Genomic DNA, 16,453 nt, shown 5'->3' with positions numbered 1-16,453 from the left:
TTTTACATTTCTGAAAAATTAAGTTTAACAATTTGATTATAACTGGAGATACGGCGGGGTAGTGTGGTTTGATATCCCTTGGTCATATTTGATCAAATCCAGGTGATGTTTTAAAGTCGATTTTTGGGATGACCGTATCCAAATATTTTTGTGTTTTAAGACTAGGCATAGTTCGCCTTAAATTTGTAATTTGTTCCTTGAAAATATTAAATTTGTCCGCTAGTTGCTTGTTACTTAAACCGTGTTTGGCAAAATTCTGGATAACAGTCATTGAGGTAAGGGGAGGTGGTATTTTATTGAGCGCTTTGTTTATTGTTTTCTGTTTCCTTTAATTTTTTTCTTCATTTAATTTAATTTTATTGGTGCAATAATTACATTTAATTCGGAGCATTTCTGATTAGAGTTTCTTTTGTATTCTGTATATTCGGTTTTTTAAGTTCTGATTACATGGATTTCTTTTTAACTGGTGCCATAAATGTATATTTTATATTTGTATAATTGTATAATTATATATATATATATATATTTGAAAAAAATATAGATTTAATGACTATAAGACCGAGATAACATATAAAGATTTTAATGATAAATACGTGAACCTGCACGCACAATTGCAACAAACAATGTCACGCCAGTTGGAACAACTTGAAAAAATACAACGTTTTTACGTATCGATTATGTGAGGCAATTTGTACCTGTAATTTCCAGTTTGTTTAAATAATTCAATGTTTATTAGTATTCTTTTCCTTTATAAATACCTGAAGAAGGCTGCTATATGCCGAAACTAGTAGTATTTATCATTAAAATCTTTATATGTTATCTCGGTCTTATAGTCATTAAATCTATATTTTTTTCAAATGTATAACAACCGAGTAAAAGCTGATCATCACATATATATATATATATATATATATAAGTATAAGTATAATTATAATTGTATATTTTAAATAATATATCGTCTTTTAGCCACGGAGGTGAATCCCTGCTGGTTCTAATATTTTCTGAGTAGCTTTCTTGTATATACGACGCATCGATTTGACGAAAGAGTCATACAATTCTTTCGGATTATCGGATTACATTATAAGATGGCATGGGATTTTCCTAATTTCTTCATCAATGCTATCGTATATTACTTTTTTAAAAAAGTGATTTGATGTGGTGAGTGGGGGGGGGGGGGGTTGTTTTTCCAGTACTGAGATGTGTAATGACAAAGTAGTGATCTGCTAGTTTTTCTTTAACAGTTGCGGATAAGTCTAGTCCCTGTAACGAACGTTAATATGGTCTATACAGGATTGTACTGTGTTTTCATTTGTCATTTCCTCTCTAGTATGGGATAAAATTGTTGCTGTTAAGCCAAAGTTGGATAATATATCTAAAATAAGCTGTAGTTATGCTTGATTCGGTATTAATGTTCGTGTTTCCTGCTATAATTATAGGCGATTAAAGTAGTAGTAGTAGTAGTAAATAAGCCGTGGTTCTTTCTTGGCAGAGCATAAAACTTATGCCCTGCCAAGTATCCAAGGATATCAGAACCATAATTTTAAGATAAGGTGGAGAGTCTTATGTCTAAATACATATTTTGTGTGTAAAAGTTGCGTGTTCTTCTCGCCCGTTTATCTGATTGCAGGGAGAAAAAAACCGAGTTTCGGGAAGAAAAAAGAAATTATGGAGAGTAAATCATTTTCTAATTAAGAGGACGGCCGCTGCTTGAAACCGCTAAAATACCATAAAGATATTCTTTTCATTCGCCATACTTTTCCGGCTTTGTTGTCCACTATCTGCTTTGGACATACAGAAACAATTCCATTTAACCTTTTATTCTACCATGATCTACATTTGAAATATTATAGAGGTTTTAAATACTATTCACTATCGTTTATTATACTTTATACAGGTTTTTTTTTTTTTTTTTACTTTATACGGTTCATTTTACTTTACCTTATATAAATGCACGGTTTTTATATTAACCTGCCATCATCATGAAGGTAGGTCTTTTTTCCCTTATTATCCTTTGATATATATCAATGATTCAACCAATGCAAGTTGAAATTCTCATTAATATTTCAGCTGTAACTTATCTTAATCATGTCTATTTGAAAGTAGCCTTAAGAAAGATTACTTATGGATGCTCCTTAAAATACTAAGGTTTCCATCTAGTCGTACATTTATTTACAATCGTATAGCAATATGCCTTTAGTTGATTTAAAAGCCACTGTTGGCAGGTGTCTTATTAGTAAAATTATCAGAATATGACAATCCCCAAGAGACTGCGACTTGAATGTTATTGATATGACCCCATTTTGTTAAGTATGTTTGTTAATTGCCAATGTTTTTTTGAGAGAAATGTGCTTAGTTTTGCGGTAGAAAAAACACCCACGTTTCGGAGAAACAAATTTGCTTCTGTCACATAAGGCCTAAAATAATTAAAACAGGATGGGAAGTAACTTATGGTAGGATGCATACCATGAAAAATCATAAAATATTGAATAAGGTACTTCATATATTTCATTTAAATTTGCCTCGTGCTTACTACTGACATATTTCTTATGAAAGTAAAGTGCCTCTAAATTCTAAATAATTTGAATTAGCTTCTACCTCTTCCTACAGGATCCTCGGTTTAATAAAGACATCGACTGCAGGACCGGCTATAAAACAGTAAGCATTATGTGCATGCCCATCCTTAACTATCACGGTGACGTCATAGGAGTAGCCGAGTGTGTAAACAAGATAGTGGGCGATCACGAGTTTACTACACAAGATGAGGAGGTAAGTAGTGCCAAAATGATTCATTACTCAAAAATAAAAATAAAAAAAACTCTCCAACATGTCAAAACCATTGGTCATGTCTTTAAAATAATAGCTTCGGAGTTTATATATTCTGTTTTTCTAATCCTTCAACTATCCTCTTACCCCTCAAAATAAAATCTGCTAAAATTGCACGGATTCGCGTCAGCTCAATTTCAATTTCAATTTCAATCTCAATTACCTTACTGTTTTTCCTCGTTAATTTTTAGAGAATACTAATAAATGGTGAAATTATTTGTGTAGCATATGAAAAACAGCATTTGTAAATAGCCAAAACGAATAGTATTAAACATAAAAGAAAAGTTAAGAAGTGGTTGCCTCTATATCCTCTATGTTATTATTTAATTATTATTAATGAAATAATAATATAGAGGTAATAGAGATAATAATAACAGTTATAATAACTCCATAATGACTACGGGATTACAACTGTTAACATAACAAAAATCTGATGAGTTTCCGTAGCTCAGTTGGTATAGACGAAGCCCTTTGTTCGGTAAGATCTGGGTTCGATTTCCGTCCGTGAGGAATTTTTTAATCTGGTCTAACTCACGAAAGGTGAGTTAGCTTGTCTCATACGGCGGTTTTTTTTTTCACCCGGAAACTCGAGATTTTTGTCACCAGAACAGGCAAACTGAACCCGTGAACACACACGGATTACAGTCAGCAATATTTAAGACGGTCCCTCCGGCCATAGGTCTGATTCGTCAGCCATGCCGGTCTCGAGCCCGGATAAAAATAGGGGGGAAATTGAGATGGTGCCGTACTTCTCCGTAAAAGAGGTTCACTGCCGTTGTATCATCATATCATACGAAATAAATAAGTCTGATTAAAGACTATTATTATTTTATTAATTACATGTCATAAAGTGAACCGTTATCCCCTTGTATTTATAATTAAGATGCATATCTTTCAAGGAGTTATCGGAGTCTTTAAAATACCTCGAATTATTTGAGGAGTAACATTATGTAATTTGCGAGAACCGTCACGAAATCTTCCTTTCGAGCTCATATAGCACATGGTCAACAAACGAAAAATGCGGAACTAACTAGAGACCTTCAGCGCAACGTGATTTTTCAGATACAAGGCCAAGTAAAGGGTTCTTTAGACTTTAAAAAAAAAAAAAAAAAAAAAGCCGTTCCACAGAGCCAACAAACAGTGATAGATATAAGAAGTTTTTGTTTAGATGTCGTGATCTCACGTCCGGAAATGTCTCATCCACAGCGACCACGCCCCATTACGACAATGGGGCGACAGTACTGAGCTACAGATTATACCAGAGAATGTTTAATGATCAAAACAGGTCGTTATAATAAAGAGTTTTTGTGGCCTCTGATCTGTCAGACCTGATAGCAAACAATCTATCTTTTTTTTCATTCTTTCATCACACACATACACACACACACACACACCAAGTACTCTAAGTAGCAACATGGCGCCGATGTTTTTCTTCGAACACTTTTTCTAATGAGAGACATGAAGTCTGGGGTTGGAGAGCCCCCACCTACTCAAGACCACCCATTAAGACTATCAAATTCTTTCCCCCTTCTTCAACTATTAGGAAAAATTAGCAGCTTCATTTAGGCATAATCGTAATTCATATGAATCTTGTGAACATCTCACATCTTATCCATATAATATTATAAAATTTAGAACAGTAAATTTAAAAGTCCCACTCTATGTAAAACAGGAAACGTGCATGTAGTATTACCATGTAATGAGAACAGAATCAGTGAATAGTGTAATAGAAATAGAATCTTTCAATAGTGTAATAGAAATAGAATCTTTCAATCCAATATCACATTGACATAAAGGATCAGGAAAACACATTTCCTAGCCTATTAGTAAAAGAAACTTCAGATGTCAATAAAGCAACCACTGAACCAGTTATCTAATCAGGTATATTAGATGTAACGAATAGGAAAATGAAATGTAAGTCAATGCTCGTGGTCGTTTTCATTTATGTTAGTTTTCTGGTAGACAGATTAACACGTCAACTGTAAACCAAGAAAACATGAAACAAAAATATGTTGACCACAACACCGTAGTTTTATCACATATATCTAGAATCCTAAATATAATTGAAGATCCTATTATTGCAGCAAGGTTTTTATGTCCCAAAAAGTGGTTTTTAATTCCACACAACATAAAAAAAAAGACCACAAGAACATATGCAGTTAACAAATACACTGACCTACCTTACAACTTTAGTTGCTTAATTCTAAACAATTATAATCATATTTTGCATATGTATGGGTGTGCGTGTGCGACAAAAAATTGCTGAGTAATAGTCGTTACAGAACGAAGAATCCAATGTAAGATTGACAACGAACTATTTTATATATATATATATATATATATATATTAGGGTTACCAAGTAATTTTATAAATAAACTTGGTTCTTTTACTCCTAATCCCAAGTAAGCAAACAGTTAATTTTGCACCTGAACGTAGTTCAAGTCTAAAGGTGGTGCAACACCAGGGAAACTCATTGTAAAGGTGGATAAAGCTCTGATCACTATTCTTAGTATTTTCCATAATGTAAAGCACATCTCACTAAGAGATGCATACTGCAATACATTATGGGTGGGGTCACCACCCAGACCAGTTTCAACCTTATGTGTAAGTAAAGCCGGCTCTAAAAATTCGGACGATCCCTAGAAATGGGGCGAAAGATCGTCCATCTCAGCGTTGGCTCCACTCAGTGATGGCCTTCCACCCACCACCACCACCGAGCAGAACCGCTCATATTCCGAAGAAAAGCATTCACCGATAAAGCCCCTCACCGGGCCGTGCCGGAAAACACCTTCCCCAGAAACTCAAATTGCTCCCTTAAGGCAAAAACCTTAAGAGAGCGAACTCATATTAGCAATCTCACCGGTTTCAACCTTATGTGTAAGTAAAGCCGGCTCTAAAAATTCGGACGATCCCTAGACCACTCTATAGTGGGCGAAAGACCGTCCTTAGCTTTGGCTCCACTCAGTGATGGCCTTCCACCCACCACCGAGCAGAACCGCTGATATTCCGAAGAAAAGCATTCACCGACAAAGCCACTCACCGGGCCGTGCCGGAAAACACTTTCCCCGGAGACTCAAATTCCTCCCGTAAGGCAAAAACCTTAAGAGAGCGAACTCATATTAGCAATCTCACCGGTTAGATATAGATGTAAAAAAGTTTTTTTACCTTGGGAATAATGTATATTAGGGTTACCAAGTAATTTTATAAATAAACTTGATTATTTTACTCCTAATCCTAATTTTTTACATCTATATCTCTTCCAGAGATTCTTATTCAAAAAAAACACCTTGTAGCAACTTGTATAAGTAAAATTGATAAGGCTCTGTATTACTAAAACCTTTGTATTTAGGGTCTAGCTACTCACTGAGGAGACCTCAAAAAAGGTTGAAACCGGTTTGGGTAGTGACCCCACCGATAATGTATTGCAGTGATCAGATCAGATCATAAACGTAAAGGTATAATAATTTTTAACAGGGATTCCCTGAGACCTGAAAATTATTTCAAGGGTTCCTCCAAGATGAAAAGCTGAGGAAAGCTGCTCTAAGAGAGTCAATAACTTTTAGGATGATAGAATCTTATATCAACTTACCCTTGCAAAAACTTAAAAACTTAAGAATAGCTTAAGAAATGACCATTGTTTATTCTATAATCCACAATCAAAAGAGGAAGAAAAGTTCTCAGAATCCACAGAACAAGGAAGTAATCTTTAAAAAATGAAAGAAAGAAAGTAACATTAAAGAGAGTCAGAGTTAATGACGTTATTAGATATGGCCTTTCACGGATAATAAAATATTGCATCAAACGTTTCATAATTCTGACCCATCCCTCAAAGACAACACTCAACTGTGTTTCCAGAAATTTGTGTCATATACCGGTTTTTAAATGCACCTAATCAATGCAAGAGTTCCTGATTCCGTTCTCATAAGAAATAGCCAAGCGGATATCGCACTGGAGACCGCTTTCAAATGAAATTGGATGGGATGGGATGGGATACGCAACATAATTTCGACAGAAGAATAAATATTCGTTATGAAATAGGAATTTTAATCCTGCTGAATATTAAAGTCACAAGTAGCAGTACCCAGGACAGAAGGGGGGGGGGGGGCGATGATTTCTGATAGCACAGTTTTCATAGTGTACCGGAATACAAACCAACAGTCTTCTAATACGATAAGTGTCTAATAAAAGCTTATAACGAGGGCGTGCCACTGTGGTTCGCTGTAACTATATGTTGAAATCTGTGGATTATAAAAATGTACTCAAACACAACGAGGCCATCTGGTGTGTGTGTACATTAAAAGATGACGTCACATAGGGTTGCACTTAGAGATAGATAATCTTAACCTAATTATTTTCCAACCTTTCATGTTTGCGCGCTTTATAAATTCGTTGATCAATCTTCCAAAACGGATCAAATTTTTCGAAAGTGTCGCCACCGAGCTCAACTTTAGAGCTACTAGTCTAATTAATTTCAACCACAACTAACTATTTTAATCACATATGGAGTCAAGCGCGCAGTGGAGCCTCCGTCGCTCAAACGAAGCCCTTTGGTCGGAAAGACCTGGATTCGATTCCCGTCCGTGACGTGAGGAACCTTTATTATTATTATTATTATTATTTGACACCTACAGAGAGTCCAAGGACTCATCGAGGGGGGGGGGCACCTGCTCTACAACTCCGTCTGCCATTCAATCACCAACTGACCACAACTACACCAACGCCATCTTCCGTCGACCACCACTGGTGTTTCCACAGAAAAACACAAACATCCATGCCCACGGCGGGATTCGAACCCACAGCCTTTTGGCTGGAGAGCGGATACGCTATCCACTCGGCCAAACAGGTCGGCATTTATCTGGTCTCTTTCATCTAAAGGTGAGTTAGCAGGTCTCATACGGAGGTAGGGTTTTTCTTTCATGTCCCCCAGGCAAACCGGCCCCGGAATACACAGACACACCAGGAGGCATAGGGCCAACCACCTTATCTTCGAGACGGTTGCGGTTCCGAAGTCCACAGCTAAGAACCTTAAGGGTTCGTGAGAAGACAAGACAAAGCGCACAGTGAAAACAATGGTGGTTTTGTCATGATGATTCAGGTGTTTGCCTTCTTCTTCTGGTTCCCATCTGCCATACGGCCGGGGGAGGGTAGCTATATGCTACCATTCTAGGGAGAGATGATTATGAGCAAGGTGGTTTTCCGTTGCCTTCCTTGTCGTAAGTATTTATGACTGTAACCTGTGTGTTCACGGGTTTGCCTAAATCCTCATTACAAATATACAGGGTGGCCATAAAATAACTTTCCCTCTTTAGAGGAATCTGTAGCTAAAACCAATAAACGGAATGAGACAAAATTTTATAATGAGACTTTTGAAGGCATGGGGAGATGATTTCCGCGAAAAAAAGGTTTAGTACCAAAAGTCGCCGATAGGGGATGTTTTGGCGCTGGCGGAGCCGAAAACAAGCAGATAATTACATTAAAGACAGATAAAATGGAATAATAACATTTCGACGGTGTAAGCGACAGCCGCGTCACTCATTCCAGCTGGATATGTGGCGCGTTACAATGATGATAATAATAATAATAATAATAATTAAACTAAAACAACAACTTGCGAGAGACACAGAAATTAATGTAGTGATTGAACTCACAGGAAATAATGTTTTATTCATCAAAATCAGGGTCCCCTAGACCACATACACGATTTTCAATGTGTATGTCTTGTGTACAACATACTGACCTTTCTTGTGCACAACAAATTGCATCCGGTGTGCGACATGCTCTACAGCTGAGCGTAAGGAGTCGGATTGGATGTTCATAACAGCCCGTTTTATGTTCTCTTTCAAGACATGCAAGTTGGGAACGCCACCAACATACACAACGGATTTCAAATACCGCCACAGCCAAAAGTCACATGGAGTGATGTCCGGGGATCGAGGCGGCCATGCCGTTGGAAAGAACTGACCGAGACATTACTGAAATACTGGAGTAAAAGGCGCTGTACTGAACGTTCAATATGTGGCCGTCTCCATTCTGCATAAAAATTATGAAGTATTTGACTGCTTTCAGCTCCGCCAGCGCAAAATTTCCCCTATCAGTGACTTTTGGTACTAAATCTTTTTTCCGCGGAATTCATTTCCCCATGCCTTCGAAAGTCTCAATATAAAATGTGGTCTCATTCCGTGTATTAGTTTTAGCTACAGATACCTCCAAAGAGGGAAAGTTAATTTATGGCCATCCTGTATTTTCAAAGCTTCAGTTGAAAAAACCCCGAATATCGTCCAGGACGCAAGGTTTCTCATCTCACAAAATGAGCAAACCGGCTGTGAAACATACGGAGTTAACAGACGTGACGAGGATTTGAAAAATTTTGCGCAAGATAACCAGTTAGGCAAAGATTTCACTAAACAAGTGTGTCAGCTCAGGGTGAAGTACCATAGTCGCCTAATATATCATATATCACCTGGTTAATTTATAAGCCTTTGTTAATGCTATAGTTAATGTTTACTCTGTGAAACCAATGTCGAAGAAGATATATTATCTATGTATATATTAGTGTGTTTATCATTATATTAAACATGAAGTTAAAAACTCATGCATTTTATCAATGATTGCCACGTGATCATATTATGTCTTAAATCACTCTTTTATGAAAAAAAAAATAAAGAAAAGTTGAACTATTTATTCTGTGCACTGTAAACAAACGCTAAAGATAAAAACGTTCAAAATCATCATAAAAACGCCAATAAAATAAAACCTTTAGATCTAAATCCATAACTAAATCAACAGGTTAAGATTGGCTCCAAAACATTGGCGAATAGACGGTGCCAGTGATGTCATACGACAAGACGGTAACTAAAGAGTTAAAAAAACATTTAGGCTACATTTTTAGAATCATTTTAAAATTGTTTTTGGGGAAAAAAATCTATTCTATCGCTACTTTCCAAGCTTTCTAACTTCGGCATATTCCACCATTGGCACGAAATAAACTAATTATCGATATCCGCTGAACATCACTTAGGTTAACATATCAAGATTAGTTGGTTACTTGGATATGCCTGAACGCTCTCTAAAGATAAAATGATGAGTGCATAACATTTCTTCTTATTGGTGGTATTTGATCACGACAAAACCAATGATAATCAACAAAACAAGCGTTTGCATGCCCATATAGGCTCGATAAGTAAGATAAAAAATAAATAAATAAACTATTTACGATAAATAAATAAAACATGATATAAAATCGACGCTATGAAAATAAAACTAAACTCCTCTTCTGATGTCTTTTTTATTTGTTAACCAAAAATATATTACAATATTGGACTGGTAGCTTTATCTGTTTTCAGCTGCAATTGCAATCACATTAAACCAAACTTTAATCCGTCAAAATAATCGGAAATATAGAATCCCACTTTTTGAGAAGCGTTTGTTTAGAATGTATGATCTAGATCATATCATATATTCTAAACAGATTATATTTAGAATCTAATAGAAAGTATGACTACAAACAAATGTTTCTGAGTTGTTGAATCTAGGACGGGTGTATCCCACAGTGGACATCGGTATTTTGTGAATATTTTCAAGTGGGACAGGACTTTCATCACCCGGTGAGACACCACGACCCTATTTACTGGAGGCCTGAAGCAGTTTAAAAAAGTGCCATGTTTGGCCTCTAGAGCAAGGTGTTCGGATTATTTAATGTTTAGCTCCTAACGTTATTAATACAAATATACTATAGGCTAATATTAATTGTCTATCATGGGTCACATGATCAAAGTATCATATTATTTTACGTCACAGTAAGAGACTGTTCTTTTTCTTGTATGATAAGCAAAGTATTCTTTGCTTGTGATCTTTTCTCCCGCTATTTATACATTATCTGCATAAGTTTGCAAATCCATCTCCATAGTTTTATTATTTATTTATTTATGGAAAGACAATCTTAACGTGAATAACCGCTCAAGAGGACAAGGATTACTTTAACTTTAAAGAACAAGTTAAAGTTAAAGGATTACTTTAACTTGTTCTTTAATTTTCTACACTAGCAGAAAACTGTAAAGCGAGTACAGGAAAGGTACTCGTTGTCCTGACAAGTGGCTATTTCCTCTGGCATGTGAGGAACTCGAGGGGACAAAGGAAAAGGAAGGGAGTGGTGGAAGTGAAATAGTTACGTCTACGGCCGGATGCAAACAGTGGAAATTGGAAATTTTTTTTCAAGATCAACTCAGTGATCGAAATTCTGCCTTGGGGGGGGGGAAGTCTGTAAGTCTGTTGTCTTTGAATGAAAATAAAAAGGAAGAAAGATGTATTATAAGTTATAAGGATTTGTAGTTTACTGAAATCGCGATTTCAGTAAACTACAGTAGATACTACAGTAGAAACTACAGATGTAACTATAGTAGATATATCTGCTAAACCAATGCATGCCCTGTAATTTTCTTACAGGGCATGCATTGGTTTAGCACGTTCTTACATAAGAAGGTCTTTTGAAAAATTGAAAGTAAAGTAATAATTAGTTTTTTTTCTTTCAAAGTTGATCCGTGAATATTAGAATTAAGACTGCTGGGAGTAGCGCGCCTTAATTCTAACTATAGACGTGTTTCAGCACATCTATACATAAGATGTACCAGAATTATAGATGTCAGATCTGTGTTGATATATGTAGAAGTGGAGAAAGCATATAGCCGAGAGAGAGAGAGAGAGAGAGAGAGAGAATATATAAAAGAAATTAATTAATAAGTTAGCGAGGAGTTACTGATTAACGTAAGTAAGCAAAGCTGGGTTCGAAGGTCTCAGACCTTCTATACTATGAGGATACGAATTCCTTCGGGAATTCGTATCCTCATAGTATTGTCACTTCCGAGTTATTCTGTGCAATACAAAAACACAGCGTACTCTTTGAGTAACCTAACTGCTGTTTTCACCCATAGGCAGGGACGCGCCAGTAGTGTCCGGCGCCTGTGTGCAAAACTTTAGTTGGCGCTCCTATGCCCAGTAGCACGCCAGTAGTGTCCTGCGCCTGTGTGCAAAACTTTAGTTGGCGCCCCTATCCCTCCCTCCAATAAAAAAAAAATCACTTTAAAAAACTTTTTTTTTTTAAAGTATTTTCTCCTCTTTGGCGCCTTTACTATCCTGGCGCCTGCGTGCATCGCACACATTGCACATATGGTCGTCGCGCCCCTGCCCACAGGATTGTGTGAGTTTCTCGAAATGTGACCATCACGCATATATGCATTAATTTCGAGCTAGTAGAATTACTGTTCTAAAAATACAAATAAAAATAAAAACTTTTCTGTGAAACCTAATTTAATCGTGATTAGATTTTGTTTCACAATGCACACTATCACTTATTTCCAACTCTTTCAGAAACAGCTCGAAATAAATACTTTTTTTAGGATTATTTTTTGTGTTTTGCATGTATCTCTAATACCAAAAAAGTTTCGTTGGTGGTAATGATTTTCCTGCTTACTTAAACGGCGCGAGTGGCTCCTTCGATCTTTAGTCTCCAGAGTATGATCACCGATTTCTGTCCCCTCGTTTCACATGCAATGCAGTGAGACCCTTCAAGGCATGCTCAACACACTGTAATTAATTAGGGACAAGCATGTTCTTCGTTCGAGGGTACCGTATTTGCTGTCAGTAATGACAGTAAAGCGGTTCCGGAGTCTGGCTGCTAGAATACACCCTCTGTCCAAAAAGAAACCGAACTTTTGATAGAAAATAAAACACAGGCCAATAATAATTATTAAAATCATTTATTTCAATCAATATACTCTCCCTAAGCTTCGATACAGCGTTTGGCACTCATTTAACGAATCAATTAAATTCTTAAATTAGTTTTTTATATCGGTTTTTGTTGAGGGTCGTGGTTACTGCCGCTCGAACGTTTTCAATGGTGTCGAATCGCTTTCCTTTCATCGGCAAATGAAGTCAGGAGTAGAAAAAGAAGTCACAGGGTGCTAAATCAGGTGAATACGGCGAGTAATCCAACACACAAACTAAGTTTTTGCTCAAAAACTGTCTCACAATGTTCGAACGATGAGATGGTGCATTATCGTGCAAAAGTGACCAGCTGCCTGCATCACGATATTCATTCCGTATGCCACGAATTCTCGCTATCAATCGCTTCAAAACTTCGAGATAAAACTCACCATTGACTGTTTGGCCAGGTGAAACGAATTCTTTGTGAATAATGCCCTTGGAATCGTAGAAACAAAACAGCATTGTCTTTACTTTTGACTTCTCTAAGCAACTTTTTTTCGGATGACCCTCTTCTGGTGGTCTCCACTCAGCACTCTGGCGCTTTGTTTCGGGCTCATACTCAAAACACCACATTTCATCACCAGTAACAATCGTTTCAAGGAAGTTTGAGTCCTTACGATCAATTTCAATGAGGTCCTTGCAGTGTTCAATTCGATACGTTTTTTGGTCGTCGGTCAACTTGTGGGGGAACAAATCGCGAATTCAATTTACGAAGGCCTAAACTCTCGGTCAAAATGTTGTGCACAGTTGATTTTGGAATCCCAAATTCATCTTCAGTCAATCTCACGGACGATTTCGGGTTTTCTTTGATGAAATCACGCACTTTTTGGATGTTAACTTCGCTCAGTCCAGTTTTTGGACAGCCCGGCTTTTCGTCGTCCTCAAGCCTCTCACAACAACTTTGAAATCGCGTAAACCACTTGTAAACTTGAGTACGGGATAAGCATTCATCACCGTATGCTTTTTGAAGCATTTGATGCGTTTCGGTAAAACGTTTACCAAGTTTAACACAAAAGTCAATCGCAGCCCTCTGTTTGAAACTCATTTTCCGACCGTTCGTCAAAACACACTTCACTCTTGGCACAATAACTCGGCTTCTAATGAAACAAATGTCATAAACAGTTGACACAACACTAATGAAGGCTGCCGCTTTCGACAACAAAAAGATACAACAGGTGGGCGCCACTAGTTTCTTCTATTTTCGAAAAGTCCCGTTTCTTTTTGGACAGAGGGGTATATACACGGGACCGAACAAACATGATGGTAACGCGTCAGGATGCTTTCTGACTAAATGTTCTTTATCGTGCCTAGAAGGTGTCAATGTATAGCAGTATGCAAAGAAAGGTAATAAAAAAAGCAACACAGCGGTTCAAAAAAGCTTCTACAAAAATATAAAAGTAACAGAAAAATATTTAAAAAATTAAAGAGAAAAGAAATTAAAAAAAAATTTAAGAGAAATAAAAAATATTTAAAGAAAAGAGAAAAGAAATAAAATAAAACTCCCATGGAAAAAAAAAATCACATTTGTGCAAATGTGCATTTGTTAGATATGACATTCCATGAAAGAAGTTACTAAACCTTGAATACGCTGCATAAGATCTGCTCTGGCCAATGATTTCCTTATCTCATTTCGTAGCTTTCATCTGTTGCCATCATCACGTATCAGTTTTCTACAGTATAACTACCCAAACCGTTACATAATGTTCATAATTTAAACTGGCTTCTCTTTTCTAATACAAAAAGCTGGAAGGGAAGTTGAAGTATTTGCTGTCAGCAATGACAGCAAATACTTCAGTAAAAAAATGCATTTTTTTTTTTACTCTGCAGTTATCAGTATCAGTTGGAGGTGACATCACTAAAAGATATCCGCAAATGAGGAGCTAGCTCATTTCCACTAGGGTGAGCAGACATCTTCTGGAGGAGAGGGGAGTGAGAGGGGATGGGGATGGTTGTGGGGGAGCATTGCAAGGAAGACCACTGTCAGCCTCTCACTACCCTTTCACCTCCACCACCTGCATTTTTTTTTCCCTCAGAAGTTATCACTATCAGTTGGAGGTGACATCGCTAAAAGATATTGACAAACGGCGAGCTCGTTCATCTCCCCATGGATGAGCGGACATCTGGAGGAGAGGGAGGGGGGGAGGTGTAGGGTGGGGAGCCTTGCAGGGAAGACCATTGTCAACCTCTCGACTACTCTTTCACTTCAACCATGTAATGCTTTTTTTTTTCCATCCCAACAATTTCGGACATCTGCAAATGGCGAGCTCGTTCATCTTTCCTTGGATGAATTCGAGCCACAGAGATAAATTTTGCCCCATGATGTCACAAAGTAAGATAAACTCACATCAACATCAAATCCACCAGCATTCGAAAACATGTCTGTGAGTCATCTCTGCGAAAGTTTCATTTTTGAAGGAACGGTCAGGGTAAGGGTCAGGTAAACAGTACTATAAGGAAAAACAAACGTGTTGAGTGCCTTTTCAGTTACTGTAATTCGTTCATCTGCAGCTATCGTATTGTGTTGTGGTGTTTTGTGTCCAGTAAAGTAAAATAATGAGTGAACCACAAAAGTCTTTGAAATTTTCTTTCTTCAGGAAAATAGCATGAGACAAAACTCTTCACATAGCTCTAAAAGGATGGAAACCGATTATTATTTTAGAAGACATGTACATTGTGATGCATTTATCCAGAACCACTTGGGAAAAGATATGCAAGAAGTGGTCAGATATCCTCGGCTACTTGCAAAGAAGAGTTGACTACAAAATGGATCTCGGTGACTGTTATATTCTGAAATGCCAAGATGGGGAATTAATGCTCGATGATACAGGAGCTGGTGGATGTAAAGTTTTCTCTATTAGTTGTGAAGAAGCTGAGAGATTTTCACCATAAATGTACGACATTGATAATCATTTACTATTTTTGGAAACTGAATTACCAGCAATTCGTATCATGGAGAAAAATTATCGCTAATCATCTAAATTCATCAATGGTAAAATTAGACCTTCAAGATTTTATTCAATCCGATAAAGATTCTTTATTTTGGGATATTTACGAACATTTTACAAAAACTGCTTGTGTATATCTGGTGACAAAAGAATACACAGAAAGCTTAATGAGGCATGGTGTCATTTCCAGACTGATGCAATATCAAATGTATGGAGCTATACTTACTATGGTACCTGATCTAAAAACTCTTTTGCGAGACCAACTATTTTGATGTAATGTAACCAAGAAACAGTGAGTAATGAACATTTTTCTTTATTGAAATCTTTGGAAAATGTTAAGAATGTAAACTAAATATATTGTGAAACTGTGAATATATTGTAAAATATTTTTAGGTAATTACAAGTTTCGAATTTTTTTTCTTTGTAAATAATAATATTTCAGCAAAATAAAATATGCATTTGTAAAACTTATAATAAACAAGGATGTGTGTTGTGTTTTCCTCAGTGAAATTTTTACTCAGTTATTCAGTTTAGAATTTGAAATTTAAATCCATAACTTTATACCTTAATGCAATTCTGTTTAATTATTATAAAAAATCGCTACTGTGAAATTAATGCCAGGAACATGGGAAGCCTGATATCTTGTAATTAATTATTTAGAAAATTGTCTAATGCTACCTATTGACATTGTTTGAGTTATTTGTAAACATTTCGTTCACATATCAAAAATCTGACCTGCTAGAATTTGGTGGTTTTGCAGAGAGACAGCAGAAAATTTAACCAAAACATAACTTAAACTTTTAAAGTTTGGCATAGAAAAAAGGTTTGTGCTCTCCAGATAACACAAATACAAATTTTACCTTTCCCCACATAAAGTAAGATAAAAACACATCAACAGTATATCCAGCAACATGCAAAAACATGTC

At 36.5% G+C, this 16,453-nt stretch overlaps 1 protein-coding gene across 1 annotated transcript in view; it reads left to right on the top strand.

Moving 5' to 3' along the window:
* Positions 1–16,453, top strand: part of LOC150107269 (cGMP-specific 3',5'-cyclic phosphodiesterase-like) — a 453,449-nt gene that overhangs the window by 110,700 nt on the left and 326,296 nt on the right. The window contains exon 3 of the mRNA XM_090391769.1: positions 2,608–2,766. Within this exon, the coding sequence (XP_090247895.1) occupies positions 2,608–2,766 (159 nt within the window). The remainder of the gene's footprint in view (positions 1–2,607; positions 2,767–16,453) is intronic.

Source organism: Typopeltis vanoorti, chromosome 4 (genome assembly GCF_054136105.1).
Source record: "Typopeltis vanoorti isolate ZY-2024b chromosome 4, IOZ_Tvanoo_1.0, whole genome shotgun sequence".
In the NCBI taxonomy this organism is placed as follows: domain Eukaryota; kingdom Metazoa; phylum Arthropoda; class Arachnida; order Uropygi; family Thelyphonidae; genus Typopeltis; species Typopeltis vanoorti.
This window is presented reverse-complemented; position numbering and strand designations above follow the sequence as displayed.